The sequence below is a fragment of the Rhinoraja longicauda genome, chromosome 15 (genome assembly GCF_053455715.1).
Source record: "Rhinoraja longicauda isolate Sanriku21f chromosome 15, sRhiLon1.1, whole genome shotgun sequence".
In the NCBI taxonomy this organism is placed as follows: Eukaryota; Metazoa; Chordata; class Chondrichthyes; order Rajiformes; family Arhynchobatidae; genus Rhinoraja; species Rhinoraja longicauda.
In genome coordinates, this window is record NC_135967.1 from 49,363,169 (window position 1) to 49,384,300 (window position 21,132).

The following is a 21,132-nucleotide window of genomic DNA, read 5'->3' on the forward strand; positions in this document are numbered from 1 at the left end:
AAGCTAATGGCATGTTGGCCTTCATTGCGAGAGGGTTTGAGTTTAGGAGCAAGGAGGTCCTACTACAGTTGTACAGAGCCCTGGTGAGACTGCACCTGGAGTGTTGTGTGCAATTTTGGTCCCCTAATTTGAGGAAGGACATTATTACTATTGAGGGAGTGCAGCATAGGCTCACCAGGTTAATTCCCGGGATAGCGGGACTGACATGAAAGAATGGGTCGACGGGTTGTTTTTAGTGGAATTTAGACGGATGAGAGGGGATCTTATAGAAACATATTAAATTCTTAAAGGATTGGACAGGCTAAGATTGGACATTGTCTGTCCAATCTTAAAGGATTGGACAGACAATGGTCCCGATGTTGGGGGTGTCCAGAACCAGGGGGTCTCAGTGTGAGAATAAAGGGTCGGCCATTTAGGACTGAGATCAGGTCTCACCCAGAGAGTTGTGAATCTATGGAATTCTCTGCCACAGAAGGCAGTGGGGGCCAATTCATTTGATGTTTTCAAGAGAGAGTTAGATTTAGCTCTCAGGGCTAAAGGAATAATAATAATAATAATAATGCATTACATTTATATAGTGCTTTTCTAAACACTCAAAGACGCTTTACAGGGTTTACTAAAACATAGAGAAGAAAATAAATAGATAAATAAGTAAACGAACAGAAAAGGAAAAAGAAGGTGAGGTGACGGTCAGTGGTTGAAGGCAGTGCTGAACAGGTGAGACTTCAGTGATGTTTTGAATGTGGTGAGTGAGGAGGAGTCTCTGACGGTTTGGGGTAGTGAGTTCCAGAGGGTGGGAGCAGCGATGGAGAAAGCCCTGTCCCCCCAGGATCTGAATTTGGTCCGGATGGGGGGGGACAGGAGGTTAGCAGCAGCAGAGCGGAGGGTACGGGTGGGAGTGTGTCTGTGGAGGAGGTCAGTCAGGTAGGATGGGGCCAGGTTATGGAGGGCTTTGTAGGTCATGAGGAGGATTTTGTACTGGATTCTCTGGGGGATGGGGAGCCAGTGGAGCTTGTAAAGGACGGGGATGATATGGTTACGGATCGGGGAGTGGGTGAGTAGACGGGCAGCGGAGTTCTGGATGTGTTGGAGTTTATTGATGATTTTTGAGGGTGAACCATAGAGGAGGCTGTTGCAGTAGTCCAGACGGGAGGTGATGAAGGCGTGGATGAAGGCGTGGAAGGCGTGATGAAGCTGTGGAGGAGAGGGATGGACGGAGACGGGCGATGTTTTTGAGGTGGAAGAAGGCTGTCTTGGTGATGTGTTTGATGTGTTTGTCGAAGGAGAGGGTTTGATCAAAGATGATTCCAAGATTTCGGATGTGAGGGGAGGTGGATACTGGGAGACCATCAATATTGAGGGTGAAGTTGTGGGTGGATTTGGTGAGCGTTTTTGGACCAATGATGATGATTTCAGATTTGTCGCAGTTGAGTTTGAGGAAATTGGATTGAAGCCAAGACTTTATTTCAGTGATGCAGTTTGTCAGGGATATGGGGAAAAAGCAGGAACAGGGTACTGATTTTAGATTTTAGATGATCAGCCTTGATCATATTGAATGGCGGTGCTGGCTGGTAGGGCCGAATGGCCTCCTACACCTATTTTCCATGTTTCTAAAAGTGTAGAGGTCTTAACAAAAAATGTGGTTTATATGTAAATGTTATTTGGTTGTGTGATAGCCATTTCTGAACACTTAAAATTACAGAATGCTGTTAAATAAAATGCACACCTGTATTCATGCAACATCATACAAGAACACAGTCTGTGCAGGAATCAGCCAAGTGGTCACTCAATCAATCCTGCCCCACTATTCAATATGAGAATGGCTGATCCTTGCTGATCCTAATTCTTCTCTGCCAGTTCTCCAGATCCTTCACTTCCCTGATCTTTCAAATAGTTATCTGTCTCTGCCTTAAATATATCCAATGATCTGGCAACCACTAGCCTCAGGGTCAGAGAAATCCAGATTTCCCCCATTAGCTGAGAGAAGAACTTTCTGCACATCTTAGTTTTAAATTACCATCTTTTTTATAAACTGTGTCCCCTAGTTCGTGACTTTCCCACTTGTGAAAACACCACAATACTTAGCTTGTCAAGCCACCTTAGGATTTGAATAAGGTCATCCGTCGTTCTTCTAAGCTCCAAGAAATATATACCCAAACTGTCCAGCCCCTCATGATAGAACAACACTGTCACCTCAGGAATTAGCTGGTGAATCTCCTTTGGACTTTCTCCAATATTAATCTACCTTTTCTTAGATGAGAGGATTAAAACCGTGCACAGTATTTCAGATGAGGCTTTACTAATCCTGCACAACCAAAACAAAATGTTCCTATTCTTAAACCAACGCCTTCACAACAGTTTTTCGTATTAGGCTTTTTGGATCTGCCTAATAACATTTTGTGATTCGGGTGTTCGAACACCTCAATCCCTCTAGACTCCACTCATTGCAGCCTCTGTCCATTTGGAGAATAATCCCTTTTGAGTCTTACCTAGTTGTACGATCTTTCAATTCCCAGTACTAAGCTCCAGTTGCCAGGTTTTCACCCAGTCACTCAGTCTGTCTATATCGCGTCATTATGTTGTGGTAGCAATATGTTTTTAGAAAACAGATTGCTATGTCTCGGGAAGAACTGCAGATGCTGGTTTGAATCAAAGGTAGACACAAAGTGCTGGAGTACCTCATCGGGACAGGCAGCATCTCTGGGGAGAAGGAATGGGTGACGTATGGGGTCGAGACTCTTCAAACTGCTATGTCTAGTAGTGCTTTAATGGAAGAATGTATTATGTATGAAGTGATTACATAGAAAGCTGATATTGATAGCAAATGGACAAAATGCTATTTCTGGGGGAACATTTGTTTGGCTATGGTAATAGCAGAAAATGTTGGAAATGCTCATTAAACTACAATTCAGCTATGTACAGAAAGGCAGAGTCTTTGATCTTTGCAATATTTCCAATATTTTCTGTCTTAATTTCAGATCTCTAACATCCAGCATTTTACTTTTAGTGATACGCGACTAGAATGAAAGAATAGGCTACAAGTTTGGATTGTTAAGTTCATGTGATAGGAGCAGAATAAGGCCATTCGGACCATTAAGTCTACTCTGCCATTTAATCATGGCTGATCTAACTTTCCCTGTTAACCCCATTCTCCTGCCTTCTTCCCATAATCCCTGACACCCTCTTCCTCCTTAACTTCCTCCTAGTCAAGAGTGTATAATTGTCATAGGAACCAAAATGGAGCCATGAAATTCTTACTTGTGGACATTGTTGCAACACTTTTAGCTGTTTTGATGGAGGCGGGCACTGAGAGTGTTAAGATGGGCTGGTGCTGAACCAACATGGGACTATTTCTCAAATACAAGTTAGTTTGTTATAATATTTTTATCTCCTGATACAGCATCAGCCCAGCTCTATTGCGGCAAGCATCCTACGGCACCATCAAAATCGGAACATACCAAAGTTTGAAACGCTTGTTTGTAAGCTGCCCGGAAGGTTAGTTTTACTTAACATGAACATTTGATGATTTCTGCAGTCCTTGTATAAAGTCCAACCCTACATTCCTCTCTATACCCACCTCTTTGGGTAACGTGCTGCAGTTATCAATTGATCTGTGGGTTATTTTTATTCTCGCCTTAAAATTTCCTTCCTCTTACCTTAAACCTATGCCCTCTTGCTTTTGATACGCCTACCAGGGAGAAAGATTCCAACTATCAACTCTATCTGTACCTTTTATCATTTTGTATATTTCTATCAGTCACCCTTCGTCCTCTTTAACTAGATACGATAACTGAGCAACTTCAGTATGGTTACAATGCTGATCAGTTACAACTGCCCATGGAAAACTTCCCACTGTCATGTCAACAAACAAAAAGCTGGATCCAATCAGTCTAAGTACTACACCCTCAGTCTATTCTCAATGTAATAGAAGGTGTTGTTAACAGCACTATCAAGTGATCATATCAATAGAAGAGCAGCAAAAACCTGCAGCTGCTGGGAATCTGAAACAGATACAGCGAATGTTGGAAATACTCAGCTTCTGTGATGAGAAAAACAGAGTTGACCCTTCAGGTCTGTGACCTTTCATAACAACTGTTCTGATGGAAGATCGATAACCCTGAGACCTCGTAGTCTAGGTCCAAACGAGACCTTGTTAAAAGGCAGCCTATGTCCAGTGTGACATCAAGGAGAGCTGGTTAATTTTTTTTAATGGGAATTGATGAAAAAGAATTAACTGGGCTAGAGTCATATCTCACATAAGGACAACAGGCACATAGAAAATGCCAACACCTACAAACCCCTCTTGTCGACTACTCTGAGGGTGCATTAAACAAGACTTGAAGGAATTTAACCAATTCGAGGGCAGTTACAAATAGCTGGTTATAGATTGGCAGTAAATGTTGCTCTTTCTGACAATTCTGAGTCAAGAAGATTATTCAGAAGCACATTATGCTGTGACTGTGGCCAGAATGTCAGCATGATGGCGGAAGCACACGACTAGAGATGCAAAATACAAACTGCTGGAGGAATTCTTTGGGTCAAGCAGCATCCGATGAAAGGTCGAGACCCAAAACATCAACTATGCCTTGCTTCCGCAGATGCTGCTCGACCTGCTGAATTCTGTCAACAGTTTGTTGTTTGCTAAAGGGTGATACTGGGAAGAATCACAGACTATAGAAGAAGCCACTTTGGCCCATTGAGTCAATGCTGGCCATCAATGACCCATTAACATTGATCCGAAATTGATCCCATTTTAATCTCCCCACACTCCCATCAACTCCTCCTACATTTCTGAAGCAGCAATTTACCAGTGGCCAGTTAAACCGACCAATCTGCCTGTTTTCAGGATGTCTGAGGAAACTAGAGCATCCGAGTATCCAGAGGAAACCCACACTATGATGCATAGAACACACAGGTCAGGATAGAACCCAGGTCTCCAGCGCTGCAAGGCAGCAACTTTACCTGTGCTGCCCTGAGGGGTCTGGTGATGGACTGATGCTTGACTCAGTAACTGGTTTCTTGTGTGAGAAGGACATGGAGAGCTTTAGTGGGAAAAGGATACTTAATTAAAATGAGCTTCAAAATTGATCTAACGTTTAGATTCAAATGTTGTTAATAAGTCAAATATAGGTGAGAAAGAAAGCCAAGAGTGAAATTCTAATTTGCTTTGATAATAACCATTAACTCTTGACACGGTAATGCCAATGTAACAAACAAATTGAAAATTGCAAATAATATCCGTCAGCTCGATGTGTTTAGTGATCATAGTGGCACGTGTGATTTGTGTACTGCTGATCATCAGTGTCTGTTGTCTGTTATCTTCATAATGAAAGTATTTATGTACTGTAAAAATCTAACCAGTTCTCCAAGCTTCTCAATGCCATCCTTGGTATATAGGTTGTATATATGTTGCATATATATATATATATATGTTGTGTGTGTATATATATATATATATATATATGTGTGTGTGGAGACCCAGGAAACTGCAAATGCTGGGATCTTGAGTGAAAATAAAGTGCTGTGGAAACTCACCAGGTCATGGTATCATCTTTGGAGGGAAATGAACAAAGGATTTTTCAGTCTGAAGAAGAAACCTGATCCGAAACATTAACTGTCCATTTTCCTCCAGAGATGCTGCCTGACCTGCTGAGTTCCTTCAGCAGTTTGTCTTTTGCTTATATATATATATATATATATGTGTGTTTCATTTGATACCAATCCCATGTAATAACTTGGGGAGATTTGGTCTGATGAAATCCATAGTGCAGTCCCAACATTGTTGACTCCTCCAAAAGCAAAGCATTCAGCCTTGTGCTGGCTGCAACATTATTTATCAATGTTTATTCTCCCCTACATTTTAATATTGATACCATTTATTGTTGTTATAATTGTGTTTTTTTTGGCTTGCCTTTACAGATGAAACCCTGCTTGTAAATGTTTGCTGTGGAATTCTTGCTGGGGTCGTTTCATCCTCGATTGCCAACCCTACAGACGTTCTGAAGGTACAGTGGTAACCTTTTCATGATGGTATATTCTGAGTAACCCATGGCTGGCAGTCTGAAGAAGGGTCTCGACCCAAAATGTCACCCCTTCCTTCTATCCAGAGATGCTGCCTGCTCCGCTGAGTTACTGCAGCGTTTTGTGTCTATCTTGGTTGAATCGATCTCTGGGTTGAGAAGCTTGTGGGATAGAAGAACAATACTACGCTTCTCTGATAACAAAACTTGCAGGCTGCAACACAATGGTGCAGTTGAGAGATCAGCTGCCTCAAACTCCTGACCTCTGGTTCTGCCCGCGGGATGTTTGCGCATTCTCCTTTAGAAAGGATATAGTGAGACGACCAGAGGAGATTCACTATGCTAATCGCAGGAATGAAAGTGTTGTTATATTAAGAACATCTGTAGCTCTATGATGACACAGTGATAGAGCTAATAGAACTACTGCCTCGTAACCCCACAGACCCGATTCAATTCTGTCCTCTGGTGCTAAGTGGAATTCCATGTCATAAGTGATAGAATCAGGCCATTCAGCCCATCAAGTCTACTCCGCAATTCAATCATGGCTGATCCATCACTCCCTCCTAACCCCATTATCCTGCCTTCTCCCCATAACATCTGACTCCCTTACTAATCAAGAATCTATCCATCTCTGCCTTAAATGAACGTGAAGAGCAGCGGCCCCAGCACCGAGCCCCGTGGAACTCGGCTAGTCACTGGCAGCCCTATATTGCCGTTCTGCCATCCCGCCAACCTGCTATCCATGCTAGTATCTGCCCTTTGATACAATGGGCTCTCATCTTCCTTAGCAGCCTCCCATGTGGCATTGTGTCAAAGGCTTTCTGAAAATCTAGGTAGACAACATCTATTGCCTCTCCTTTGTCTGTCCTGCTATTTACTTCTTCAAAGAATTCCAGCAAATTTGTCAGGCAAGAACTCCCCTTCACAAAGCCATGTTGACTTTGGCCTATTTTATCGTGAACTTCTAAAAACTCTGTAACCTCATCCTTTATAATGGACTCTAAAAGCTTACCAACCACCCGAAGTCAGACTAACTGGCCTATAGTTCCCACTATTCTGCTTTGCTCCCTTCTTGTGCAGCAGGGTAATATTGGCAATTTTCCAATCATCCTGACTCTAGTGATTCTTGAAATATCACTATTAATGCCTCCACAATCTCTAAAGTCATCTCTTTTAGAACCCTAAGTTGCAGTCCATGCGGTCCAGGTGACTTACTGACCTGCAGTCCTTTCAGCTTCCCAAGCACCTTCTCCCTTGCATCGCCACTCCACTAACTTCTCATCCCTGACTCTTGAATTTCAGGCACGTTGCTGGTGTCTCCACTGTTAAGACTGATGCAAAAATGTTATTCAACTCCTCTGTCATTTCTTTATTCCCCATTATCACTTCTCCTGCATTATTCTCCAGCATCCACTCTTACCCCTTTCTTCCTCTTTATATAACTGAAGAAACTCTTGCTGTCCTCTTTTATATTATTAGCTTGCATAACTTCATATTTCATCCTTTTTCCCCCGTATTGTCTTTTTAGTTACCTTCTGTTGATTTTTAAAAGCTTCCCAATCCTTGGGGAATACAGGGAGAAAAGTTGAAGTACGAAGGTAAGCTAACAAGAATATAAAGGAGGATAGTAAAAGCCTCTTTAGGTATGTGAAGAGGAAAAAATTAAGACAAATGTGGGTGCCTTGAAGACAGAAACAGGTGAATTTATTAAGGGGAACAAGGAAATGGCAGACGAGTTGAACAGGTACTATGGTTCTGCTTCACTAAGGAGGATACAAACAATCTCCCAGACGTACATAGAAACATAGAAAGTAGGTGCAGGAGTAGGCCATTCGGCCCCTCGAGCCCGCACCACCATTCAATATGATCATGGCTGATCATCCAACTCAGTATCCTGTACCTGCCTTCTCTCCATACCCCCTGATCCCTTTAGCCACAAGGGCCACATCTAACTCCCTCTTAAATATAGCCAATGAACTGGCCTCAACTACCTTCTGTGGCAGAGAAATCCACAGATTCACCACTCTCTGTGTGGAAAAAAAACTTTCTCATCTCGGTCCTAAAAGACTTCCCCCTTATCCTTAAACTGTGACCCCTTGTTCTGGACTTCCCCAACATCGGGAACAATCTTCCTGCATCTAGCCTGTCCAACCCCTTAAGAATTTTGTACGTTTCTATAAGATCCCCCCTCAATCTTCTAAATTCCAGCGAGTACAAGCCGAGTCTATCCAGTCTTTCTTCATATGAAAGTCCTGCCATCCCAGGAATCAATCTGGTGAACCTTCTCTGTACTCCCTCTATGGCAAGAATGTACTTCCTCAGATTAGGAGACCAAAACTGTACGCAATACTCCAGGTGTGGTCTCACCAATGCCCTGTACAACTGCAGTAGAACCTCCCTGCTCCTATACTCAAATCTTTTTGCTATGAATGCTAACATACCATTCGCTTTCTTCACTGCCTGCTGCACCTGCATGCCTACTTTCAATGACTGATGCACCACGACACCCAGGTCTCGTTGCAACTCCCCTTTTCCTAATCGGCCACCATTCAGATAATAGTCTGCTTTCCTGTTCTTGCCACCAAAGTGGGTAACCTCACATTTATCCACATTATACTGCATCTGCCATGCATTTGCCCACTCACCTAACCTATCCAAGTCACATTGCAGCCTCCTAGTATCCTCCTCACAGCTAACACTGCCCCCCCAGCTTCGTGTCATCCGCAAACTTGAGATGTTGCATTCAATTCACTCGTCCAAATCATTAATATATATTGTAAATAGCTGGGGTCCCAGCACTGAGCCTTGCGGTACCCCACTAGTCACTGCCTGCCATTCTGAAAATGACCTGTTTATTCCTACTCTTTGCTTCCTGTCTGTCAGCCAGTTCTCTATCCACATCAATACTGAACCCACAATACCGTGTGCTTTAAGTTTGCATACTAGTCTCTTATGTGGGACCTTGTCGAAGGCCTTCTGGAAGTCCAGATATAACACATCCACTGGTTCTCCCTTATCCACTCTACTAGTTACATCCTCGAAAAATTCTATAAGATTCGTCAGACATGATTTACCTTTCATAAATCCATGCTGACTTTGTCCAATGATTTCACCACTTTCCAAATGTGCTGCTATCCCATCTTTAATAACTGACTCTAGCATTTTCCCCACTACCGATGTTAGACTAACTGGTCTATAATTCCCCGTTTCCTCTCTCCCTCCCTTTTTAAAAAGTGGGGTTACATTAGCTACCCTCCAATCCTCAGGAACTACTCCAGAATCTAAAGAGTTTTGAAAAATTATCACTAATGCATCCACTATTTCTGGGGCTACCTCCTTAAGCACTCTGGGATGCAGCCTATCTGGCCCTGGGGATTTATCGGCCTTTAATCCATTCAATTTACCTAACACCACTTCCCGACTAACCTGGATTTCACTCAGTTCCTCCATCTCATTTGACCCGCAGTCCCCTGCTATTTCCGGCAGATTATTTATGTCTTCCTTAGTGAAGACAGAACCAAAGTAGTTATTCAATTGGTCTGCCATGTCCTTGTTCCCCATGATCAATTCACCTGTTTCTGACTGCAAGGGACCTACATATGTTTTAACTAATCTTTTTCTCTTCACATATCTATAAAAGCTTTTGCAGTCAGTTTTTATGTTCCCTGACAGTTTTCTTTCATAATCTATTTTCCCTTTCCTAATTAAGCTCTTTGTCCTCCTCTGCTGGACTCTGAATTTCTCCCAGTCCTCTGGTAGGCTGCTTTTTCTTGCCAATTTGTATGCTTCATCTTTTGTTTTGATACTATCCCTAATTTCCCTTGTTAGCCACGGATGCACTACTTTCCCTGATTTATTCTTTTGCCAAACTGGGATGAACAATTGTTGTAGTTCATACCCAGTCTAGAATAGCCTGTTCTCTCGTTGGTTCCTCTACGTGTTGGTTTAGAAAACTATCCCGCATACATTCCAAGAAATCCTCTTCCTCAGCACCTCTGCCAATTTGATTCACCCAATCTATATGTAGATTGAAGTCACCCATTATAACTGTTTTACCTTTGTTGCATGCATTTCTAATTTCCTGTTTGATGCCATCCCCAACTCTACTACTACTGTTAGGTGGCCTGAACACAACTCCCACCAGCGTTTTCTGCCCCTTAGTGTTTCGCAGCTCTACCCATATCGATTCCACATCCTCCAAGCTAATGTCCTTCCTTTCTATTGCATTAATCTCCTCTCTAACCAGCGATGCTACCCCACCTCATTTTCCTTTCTGTCTATCCCTCCTGAATATTGAATATCCCTGGATATTCAGCTCCCAGCCTTGGTCACCCTGGAGCCATGTCTCCATAATCCCAATTATATCATATTCATTAATAACTATCTGCACATTCAACTCATCCACCTTATTACGAATGCTCCTTGCATTGAGACACAAAGCCTTCAGGCTTGTTTTTACAACACTCTTACCCCTTATACAATTATGTTGAAAAGTGGCCCTTTTTGATTTTTGCCCTGGATTTGTCTGCCTGTCATTTTTACTTTTCACCTTGCTACCTATTTCTTCTACCCTCATTTTACACCCCTCTGTCTCTCTGCTCATGCTCCCATGTACTAAGGGACAGAGGACCTTGGGTGACGGAAGAACTGAAGGAAATTCACATTAGTCAGGAAATGGTGTTGGGTAGAGTGATGGGACTGAAGGCTGATAAATCCTCATGTTCTGCATCCCAGGGTACTTGAGGTGGCTCTGGAAATCGTGGACACATACCGACCAATTTCTATGCTTAATTTGGATTTCAAAATTTTTACTAAAATAATGGCGACTAGACTAAATAAGTGTATAGAATCCATTATCCATACGGATCAGACCGGGTTCATCCCCACTATATTCTCTTTATTTAATGTTAGAAGAGTGATGAATATTATGTATCACAAATTCGACAGTTCTTCCAAACAAGCCATTCTGTGTTTAGATGCAGAAAAAGCTTTCGATCAGGTTGAGTGGGGATATTTACTCAGAGTGCTGGAAGAGTTTGGTCTTGGTGCCTCTTTTATTTCCTGGGTACGTCTTATATATGCTCATCCCACCGCTTCCATACTCACAAACCAGGATAGGTCACCCCCCTTTGCCCTTCAGAGGGGTACGCGACAGGGCTGCCCCCTCTCGCCGCTCCTCTTCGCCTTAGCCATTGAGCCGCTGGCAATCGGCATAAGAGGGCATGCGCTTATAAAACCGATAATGCTGGGTGGGGTGGAACATAAGATTTTGCTTTATGTGGATGATATTGCCATCTTTGTATCTGACCCTGAACATTCTGTCCCTTACCTATTCCAGCTTATTAATTCCTTTGGCGAGGTCTCAGGTTACACTATAAACTGGCAGAAGAGTGAACTTATATCGTTAACAGCAGAATTAGACCCTGTATTCTTAGCCAACATGCAGTTTAAAACAAGTCCGGACAGTATAAAATATCTGGGCATTAAAATATCTAAAAACTCCAAGACTCTTTTTAAAATTAACTTTACCGAAAGGTTGAACAAGCTAAAGGAGAACATAGAGAAATGGAGAACGTTGCCTATTTCCTTGATTGGCCGTGTGAACGCAGTAAAGATGGTCTCCCTGCCGAGATTTCTGTATTTATTTCAGAATGTCCCTATTTTTATCCCCAAATCCTACTTTAAGTTAATCGATTCTATCATTATGCCATTTATTTGGGGATATAAAGCACACAGGATCTCAAAAGCTTATCTTCAAAAAACGAGGGAACATGGGGGACTGGGGTTACCGTGCTTTTTATATTACTATTGGGCGGCCAATGTTACCATATAACCATATAACAACTATAGCATGGAAACAGGCCCGTTCGGCCCTACCAGTCCACGCCGACCACTCTCTCTGACCTTGTCTCATCTACCTGCTCTCAGACCATAACCCTCTAATCCCCTCTTATCCATATACCTATCCAATTTACTCTTAAATAATAAAATCGAGCCTGCCTCCACCACTTCCACCGGAAGCCCATTCCATACAGCCACCACCCTCTGAGTAAAGAAGTTACCCCTCATGTTACCCCTAAACTTTTGTCCCTCAATTCTGAAGCTGTGTCCCCTTGTTGGAATCTTCCCCACTCTCAAAGGGAAAAGCCTACCCACGTCAACTCTGTCCGTCCCTCTTAAAATTTAAAAAACCTCTATCAAGTCCCCCCTCAACCTTCTACGCTCCAAAGAATAAAGACCCAACCTGTTCAACCTCTCTCTGTAGCTTAAGTGCTACACCGGGCACTGTCAGCGGGGCCCCGTACACCAATTCAGCCGAGGAGGTGGCCAAGTCCTCTTTCGGCGCAGTGCGGACACCCAGCAAAACCCACGGCAACGCGTCGACCCAGTCCGGGCCAACGAACCGGGCCTTCAGGGCAGCCTTGAGCTGGTGGTGGAAGCGCTCCACCAGGCCGTTCGCCTACGGATGGTACGCAGTGGTGCAGTGCAGGTTAACCCCCAGTAGTTGAGCCATGGCCGACCACTGTTCGGAGGTGAATTGCGGCCCTCGGTCGGACGTGATGTCGAGCAGCATCCCAAATCTGGCAATCCAGTGTGCCACCAAGGCACGGGCACAAGTAGAGGCAGAAGTGTCCGGCAGTGGAACCGCCTCTGGCCACCGCGTGAAACGGTCGACCACAGTCAGGAGGTGGGTGAAACCCCGAGAAGGCGGCAGCGGCCCCACGATGTCCACGTGGATGTGGTCGAACCGCTGGCGTGGGACGGGGAACTCCTGGAGCGGCGCTCGCACATGCCGCTGTACTTTGGCAGTTTGGCACGGGATATAGGTGCGCGCCCAATGCCCAACCTGTTTACGCAACCCGTGCCACACGAAACGGGAAGCCACGAGGGCCAACGTCGCCCGAATGGAAGGGTGGGCCAGCCTGTGGAGCACCTCGAACACTCTGCGCCGCCAGGCAACGGGAACGATGGGCCGCGGCTGCCCGGTGGATACATCGCGCAGCAGCGTCGCGCCCCCAGCGCCACAGGGAACGTCCTCCAAACGCAGGCCCAAAACTGCAGTACGATAGGCGGACATCTCATCGTCTGTCAACTGGGCTGCCGCCAGGGCTGAGTAGTCAATGCCATCGGCCACTTGCAGGACGTCGTGGACCGCGGGTCCATTCAAGGCGTCGGCCACTCTGTTGTCTTTACCCCCGTTGAAACGGATGGAGGTTGTGTATTCCGAGACGAAAGCCAACTGCCGCTGCTGGCGAGCTGACCACGGGTCGGACACCTTGGCCAACACAAAGGTGACGGGCTTGTGGTCAGTGTACGCGGTGAAGGTTGACCCCTCGAGGAAGTAGCGGACGTGGCGGACTGCAAGGTAAAGGGCAAGGAGCTCGCGGTCAAAGGCACTGTAGTTCCGCTGTGCGCCGCTGAGGTGCCGGCTGAAGAAAGCGAGAGGCTTCCAACACCCGTCAATCTGCTGTTCCAACACCTCCCCAACCGCCACATCCGAAGCGTCGACCATCAGGCTGGTCGGTGCATCCGCCCGTGGGTGCACGAGCATCGTGGCCGCAGCCAGGGCGTCCTTGGCGTGTTGGAACGCCACCACTGCATCGTCAGTCCACTCGACCTCCTTGCGCTTGCCCGCCATGAGGTGGAACAGCGGACGCATGATCTGGGCGGCAGACGGCACAAATCGGTGGTAAAAGGCCACCATCCCAATGAACTCTTGGAGGCCCCTCACGGTGGTCGGGCGTGGAAACTGGCGCACCGCGTCCACCTTGTCCGGGAGCGGCAGCGCCCCGTGCGGGGTCACCTGGTGGCCCAGGAAATCAATGGATGACACCCCAAAACGGCATTTGGTGATGTTGATGGCCAGCCCGTGATCGCTGAGGCGCTGGCATAGCTGGCGTAGATGGGCAGCATGCTCCTGTCTCGAGCGGCTTGCCACCAAAATGTCATCGAGGTACACGTAAACAAAGTCCAGGCCCTGGCACACACAGTCCATAAGCCGCTGAAAAGCTTGCGCAGCGCTCTTAAGTCCAAACGGCATACGGAAGAATTCGAAAAGGCCAGATGGTGTCATGATGGCCGTCTTGGGGACGTCGTCTGGGTGGACGGGAATCTGATTGTAGCCACGCACCAGATCGACCTTGGAAAACACCGTGGCCCCAGCCAGGTGTGCGTTAAAGTCCTGAATGTGGGGGACCGGATACCTGTCAGCGATGGTGGCATCGTTAAGCCGACGGTGGTCACCGCAAGGGCGCCAACCACCATCTGCCTTGGGGACCATATGGAGCGGGGACGCCCACGGGCTGTCTGAGCGGCGCACAATACCCAGCGACTCCATAAGGCGGAACTCCTCCCGAGCGAGACGGAGCTTGTCCGGTGGAAGACACCGTGCCCGGACGTGCAGGGGTGGGCCAGTGGTGGGAATGTGATGCACCACTCCATGCTTCGGGGCGGCGGAGTGGAATTGGGGGTCCAGGATATCGGGGAACTCAGCCAGAACTCGCGAGAACGTAGCGTCCACGGACGACAGGGGCCCATCAGGCAGCACGACCGGGTCGCCCACGCGGAGGGAAACAGGTTGCAAGGTGACGGAGTGCACCAAACGCTGCCGCTTGACGTCCACGAGCAGGGAATGTGCCCGTAGGAAGTCGGCACCCAGCAACGGCTGGGACACATCCGCAATGACGAATGGCCACGAGAAGCTGCCCGCTCCGAAGTTGAGGGAGATCGTGCGCATCCCGTACGAGCGGATCGGAGTCCCGTTGGCTGCGGCGAGGAGGGGGCCACGTTTACCACTGCAGAGGTCAGCACGCGAAGGTGGAACAACGCTCACCTCAGCCCGTGTGTCCACAAGGAAACGAGCCCCGGAGCGGCGGTCCCACGCAAACACGCGATGAATCTGGCCGGCCGCCGAAGCAATCACTGACGGCCGGCCCCTGCGTTTCCCGGGAACGAACAGGGCTGCCGGCATTGACGGGCAGAAGGGCCCCACCGCCGGTGAAAGTAGCACCAGCCCCATCTGCTGGCGTCCGCAAAAACGGGCGGCTGTGCGGGCCGATTCGACCACCAGCGACCTCTGGTGGCGTGCGGAGGAACTGCCGGCAGGCTGCGTGCTGCACCCGGGTCCGACCACCAGCTACCTCCGGTGGCGTGCGGAGGAACTGCCGGCAGGCTGCGCGGGAGAGTCGTGCTGCCGGCCGTGTGTGCCGTTGCTGCCGGGTCCCGTCGCGAAGGACGTCGTGGAGCGGTAGAGATGCGGGCGATCGAGGCCCCGGCCTGCGGATCGTCGTTGGCCGTCGGAGGGACTTCCAGCGCGTCGAGGGCCAGCTGACGGCCATCCAGAGATCATCGGCGCGCTCGCTCGCCCACCGCCTGCATGTCGGTGAATGGGTCGTGGATGAACTGCTGGTGGAGATCGGATGGCAGCTGCAGCAGGTAGGCGTGTTTAAATAACAAACCGGGCTTGTGGTCGCACAGCAGCGCTAACATGTCGGTCAGTAGTACCGACGGGCGGCGGTCACCCAGGCCCGGCATCTGGAGGATCTGGGTCGCCCGCTCGGTCTGGGTCGCCCGCTGATCTGGGTCGCCCGCTCGGTCTCGCTGAGGACGAACTGCTGGAGGAGAAAGGCCTTGAGGGCCACGTTCTTATTGCCTGCCGGGGGGGCGCGGGGGAAAGGTCGGACCTGCCGGGGGGGCGCGGGGGAAAGGTCGGACCTGCCGGGGGGGCGCGGGGGAAAGGTCGGACCTGCCGGGGGGGCGCGGGGGAAAGGTCGGACCTGCCGGGGGGGGCGCAGGGGAAAGGTCGGACCCGTCGCAAGGTGGCTTGGTCGAGGGCGCCGATTACATATTGTCTATTCTCTATTGTCTATAAAACGTAGATGAGCTTAATCGGAAGTTTGCGAGCAACACATAAATTGGCAGAGTTATGGATAGAAAGTAGAACCGACAGACCAGGAACAGGCTCTGCAACCCACAATGTCTTTGGCGAACATGATGCCGTTAAATTAATCTCATCTACCTGAATGTGATCTATATCTTTCCATTCTGTGATTCTTCATGTTCCTATCTAAAAGCCTCTTCACTGTTGTCAAATCCTTCACATTTCCACCCTTCGGAAAAGGCTCTGGCTGTCGACCTTATCTATTTTTCTTATAATTTTATATACTTCTATCGTCTTCCCTCAACCTTTATGCTCTAGAAAAAACATTCCAAATTTGGCAAACCTCTCCCTATGGCTAATACCCTCTATGCAGGCAGCTGTTAAACCTCATCTGCACCCCTTCCAAAGCCTCTACATCCTTCCTATAATGTGTGAACGAGAACTACAGACAAAGTGTGCAATGAACATTCTATCAAGTTTAGCTTAGTTTATTGTTACGTGTACTGAGGTTCAGTGAAAAACGTTTGTTGTGTGCTCTCGAGTCTGGAAAGATTATACTTAATTACAATCAAGCTGTCCACAGCGTACAGATACATGATCAAGGGAATAACATTTAGGGCAAGGTAAAGTCCAATTAAAGATAGTTCTACAGTCTCCAATGAGGTAGAAGGGGGGTCAGGACCGCTCTCTAGTTGGTGAGAGGATGGTTCAGTTGCCTGGTAACAGCTGGGAAGAAACTCCCTGAATCTGGAGGTGTGCGTTTTCACACTTCTGTACCACTTGCCTGATTTCCTTCAAATAAGACTGAGCCCTGTGACATTCCCCTCTTTGCCCAGTATTTGTTCCCATCTTGGCAAAGTGTTGAGGAAAAATGGGATCAGTAATTTGGAAAGCTGCAACATGGTGTCCTACCAACTCTTCTCTGTGAAGACTGATGAAGGGCCTACCAACTCTTCTCTGTGAAGACTGATGAAGAACTCTTCTCTGTGAAGACTGATGAAGACAAGTATCCCTTATACCTTTCACACTATTTCAAGTCAAGTCAAGTCAAATTTATTTGTCACATACACATACACGATGTGCAGTGAAATGAAAGTGGCAATGCCTGCGGGTTGTGCACAAAAATCCACTTGCTGTCACTTTCAGAAATCTTAAACCGCTTTAGGAGGGATACTATAATGTATAGTTGGTGAATTAATTATACTTAAGAATTAAACTAGTGCAAACAACCCCTAATGGCGGCGCGTCCAGATGCAGAGGCTTTGTGCTCCCCCATCCGATGCAATCCGGAGCAGCCCAGCACCGAGAAAACCGAAGAAAGTACACCCAGAAAATGTAGAGAACTTCCCTACATCACGAAGAAATCCAGCACCGGCATTGAAATCCCGACAGTACGGGCAGCAGCACGTCCGTACACAGCAACATCACGCTCTTCAAAGCGCTGCAAACCACGCACGGAGCAGCCCAGCAGTGGTGGGAAAAACCTTACCTGCACCGGAATCCAGTCTGAGCCCATGGCGGTGAGTCCAGACTCAGCGGCAACGGCAGCTCCAACAAGCTGGATAAGGTAAGGCTATGGATCAACACCCAGCGATCCCTGAAAGACTGCTGCGCGCTGATCTTCACGGAGACATGGCTCAACGCGCTGGATCCCGACGGGGCTGTGGAGCTCACGAACCGGTCACTACAACGGGCCGATAGAACAAAGGACTCCGGTCAGAGTAAGGGCAGTGGGCTCTGTATCTACACAACAATGACTGGTGCACCAACCACTCCGCAATAGAGAGCTACTGTTCCCCAGACCTGAAGTACCTACTGCTCAAATGTAGGCCGTTCTATCTGCCGCGGGACTTTACTGTGGTCACCATCATGGCCGCATACATTCTCCCACAGGCTAATGCTAACCTAGCGCTAGCACAGCTGCACTCAGCCATCAGCAAGCAGCAGGATGCCCACCCCAATGGCACCTTCATTGTTGCAGGGGACTTTAATCAGGTCGACCTACGAGCCACGCTCCACAAATTCCACCAGCACATGCAGTGCCCTACCAGGGGCTCAAACACACTGGACAAGGTGTACACCAACATAAAGGTCGCCTACAGAGCTCTCCCCTGCCCACCCCTGGGACAATCCTACAGAGCTCTCCCCTGCCCACCCCTGGGACAATCCGATCACCTCTCACTGCTTCTACTGCCCGCATACAAACCCCTCATCCGCAAGACCAAACCTGCAATAAAGACGGTCACAATATGGCCCAAGGATGCCACCCTACAACTCCAGGACTGCTTTGATCGCACCGACTGGGACCTGTTTGCACAGCAGGTGACCTGTGGTTCAGAGGTAGACGGAGGAATACACATCCACTGTGCTCTCCTACATCAACTGCTGTGTGGAGAATGTCACGGAGGCCAAGGAAACAAAAACGTACCCAAACCGGAAACCCTGGATGAACAAGGGGGTACAGAACCTGAACAGAGGTATTAAAAGGGCCAAAGACACCCACAGGCAACGGGTGGAAGACCACTTCAACACCACGGACACCAGAAGCATGTGGCAGGGTGTCAGGGACATCACTGGCTACAAGAGCAGCCCTGCCTGCCCCCACAGCGATATGACACTGACCAACGAGCTTAACACCTTCTTTGCCCACTTCGAAACTGGGAACACCACCTGTTCTACCTAAGAACACTGAAAAAGTCTGGTCTACCCCAACAGCTGCTGACGACCTTCTACCGCTGCACCATAGAGAGCATCCTAACACATGGCATCCCTGTGTGGTACCTCAGCTGCACGGAGGCAGAAGGGAAAGCTCTTCAGCGGGTAGTCCATAGAGCTCAGAGGACCATCGGAACACAGCTACCAGCCTTGGAGGGCATCGACAACACACGATGCCTCAGAAAAGCCACCAGCATCCACAAAGACTCTTCACACCCCTGCAACAGTCTGTTCGAACTCCTTCCATCTACGCCCGCACCTCCAGACTCAGGAACAGTTTCATCCCCAGGGCCATAGCTGCTATGAACAGGTGCTGCTGAGCCGGATGGTCACATCGCACAGTGATCCGGCACAGATCTACTTGCACTTTATTCTGTCTTAAAACTGTTACAATTTGTTTCGTTGGGTTGTTGTTGTTTAAATTAATTAATTTATTGCATCGTATGGGAGGCGCATTCCCAATCTCGTTGTACCCTGTACAATGACAATAAAGATATATTGTATTGTATTGTATTGTAATTCCAATGCTTTCATCGTTCAATTAGATATTTATGGATTTTTTTGTTTGACCTCTTTTTCAGATTCGGATGCAAGCTCAAAGTGGACTTTGCCAGGGAAGTATGATCGGTAATTTTATTAATATCTACCAGCAAGAAGGTACCAGAGGCTTGTGGAGAGTAAGTATTCAGTGATCATAATACTAGAATCTATCTATCTATCTATCTTCTATCTATCTATATCTATCTATCTATCTATCTATATCTATCTCTATATTACTAAAACTCTCGGTTTGTTTGTGTGTTTGCGTTTATGTGTGTACCACGCCCTCTACACTGCCAAAACGGTACATGATAGCGCAACTATTTTAGGCCCACCTTACTCACCGTTGTCCTGGGGACCCTTTAAAACAGGTTTCATTCAAATTGGTGTTATATTTTTTTAAGTTAGAGAGATTTTAAAATGTAAAAATAACCGTTTAAACCGATTTCATTAAGATCTTCAGCGTGTGACGTCACAATGACGTCATTATTTCATTGAGATTCTTTTTTTTTTAAACAAATTTTTTTTTAATGCAATTTTCCATGGTCACAATAGAAACCATACGAGGAATGGGCCCGCTGAGGTGAGTGTGACTCTCTCCCCTTCCCTGTCCCCCCTCTACGAGGAATGGGCCCAATGGGTCCACTTGGTCTAGTCCTTAAACATGAGAGCCTCTTCCTCCACCCCCTCTTCAGGTTCCAGTCACCCTCCGTGTGACAAAACCCCTCCTCAGATCCCCTCTAAGCCTCCTCGCTTGAACCTACGTCCTATTGTCTTAGACACCCCTACTATTAGAAAAATATTTGTATTTATCCACCCCATCTGTCCCCTCGTACATATCTAGCTCTGTGTTGTCCCCCAATTCAGGCAGAACAAACCCATCCCTTCCAATCTCGCCTGATTCCCAATCTTTCCAAATTGCCCCAAATCCTGGTAAATCTCCACTGCACCATCGGCAGCACTTGCTGCCTATCTGTCTTGGTGTGTAGGAAAGAACTGCAGATGCTGGTTTAAATCGAAGGAAGACACAACATTCTGGAGTAACTCAGTGGGACAGGCAGCATCTCTGGAGAAAAGGAATGGGTAATGTTTCGGGTGGAGACCCTTCCTCAGACTGTTGGTGTAATGTCTCCAATCATATGAGCAGGCAGGCAGATACCAAGAAGGGTCTCGACCCAAAACGTCACCCATTCCTTCTCTCCCGAGATGCTGCCTGACCTGCTGAGTTACTCCAGCATTTTGTGAACAGGCAGATAACAGACAGAGAATCCAGTGAACGTGTGGCATTGAAATCCCACATTGAAATCCCTCATTTAGTGCTCCGGACATATTTCCGAAACGCGAGTGTGAATTGATTCACGGCTAAAAGTGGGCTGCTCAGTGATGGCACGGCCTTGCAAATGGCTTCCTGGCCCACTGTTGTGGTGGAAACTTGGTGTCAAGCCCTGCTCTCTGCTCTTGGTGTTCTGCGGGCTGCCCAGGTGTGTCCTACCTTTTTTATATTTCAAAATATACTTTATTTGAGAAATAAATATATACAATGCATGATCCTTACAAAACTCCATCTGACACTCTCGGAAGCTGTACATATATTCAATACTGTTTATACAAATTACACAATTTTAGCCCCCCCCTTGCCACTCATGTGGCCCACTGGAGTTGAATCCCTGCCCTTATTTTGAGGGGCGTCTCCACCACACCCTGCCCCCCATGTTCAGCAGCGGAAGAACCCTAGACTGTGGTCTTCCCCCACAGAGCCTTGGCGTTGGCTGCACCAAGCTTCAGTGCATCCCTCAGCATGTAGTCTTGCAGTCTGCAGCGGGCCAGTCCTGTCGGTCAGCTGCAGGAGAGCACTCCTGCCTTCCCCCCCCCCCTGCCCTCATTGGCCGTCCCGCCCCCCTCCGAGCACCAACCCTCCCCCAACTGCGCACACGCTGATCCGGCGGCCATCTTACGTAAGTATTGGATCAACGGGCC

The 21,132-nt window shown here is 47.6% G+C and overlaps 1 protein-coding gene across 2 annotated transcripts in view; it reads left to right on the forward strand.

Moving 5' to 3' along the window:
- The window catches only part of slc25a14 (solute carrier family 25 member 14), a 54,591-nt gene that overhangs the window by 17,253 nt on the left and 16,206 nt on the right, over nt 1–21,132 (forward strand). For both annotated transcript variants that reach the window (XM_078412060.1, XM_078412059.1), the window contains 3 exons: nt 3,401–3,495; nt 5,920–6,005; nt 19,197–19,292. In XM_078412060.1, the coding sequence (XP_078268186.1) occupies nt 3,401–3,495; nt 5,920–6,005; nt 19,197–19,292 (277 nt within the window). The remainder of the gene's footprint in view (nt 1–3,400; nt 3,496–5,919; nt 6,006–19,196; nt 19,293–21,132) is intronic.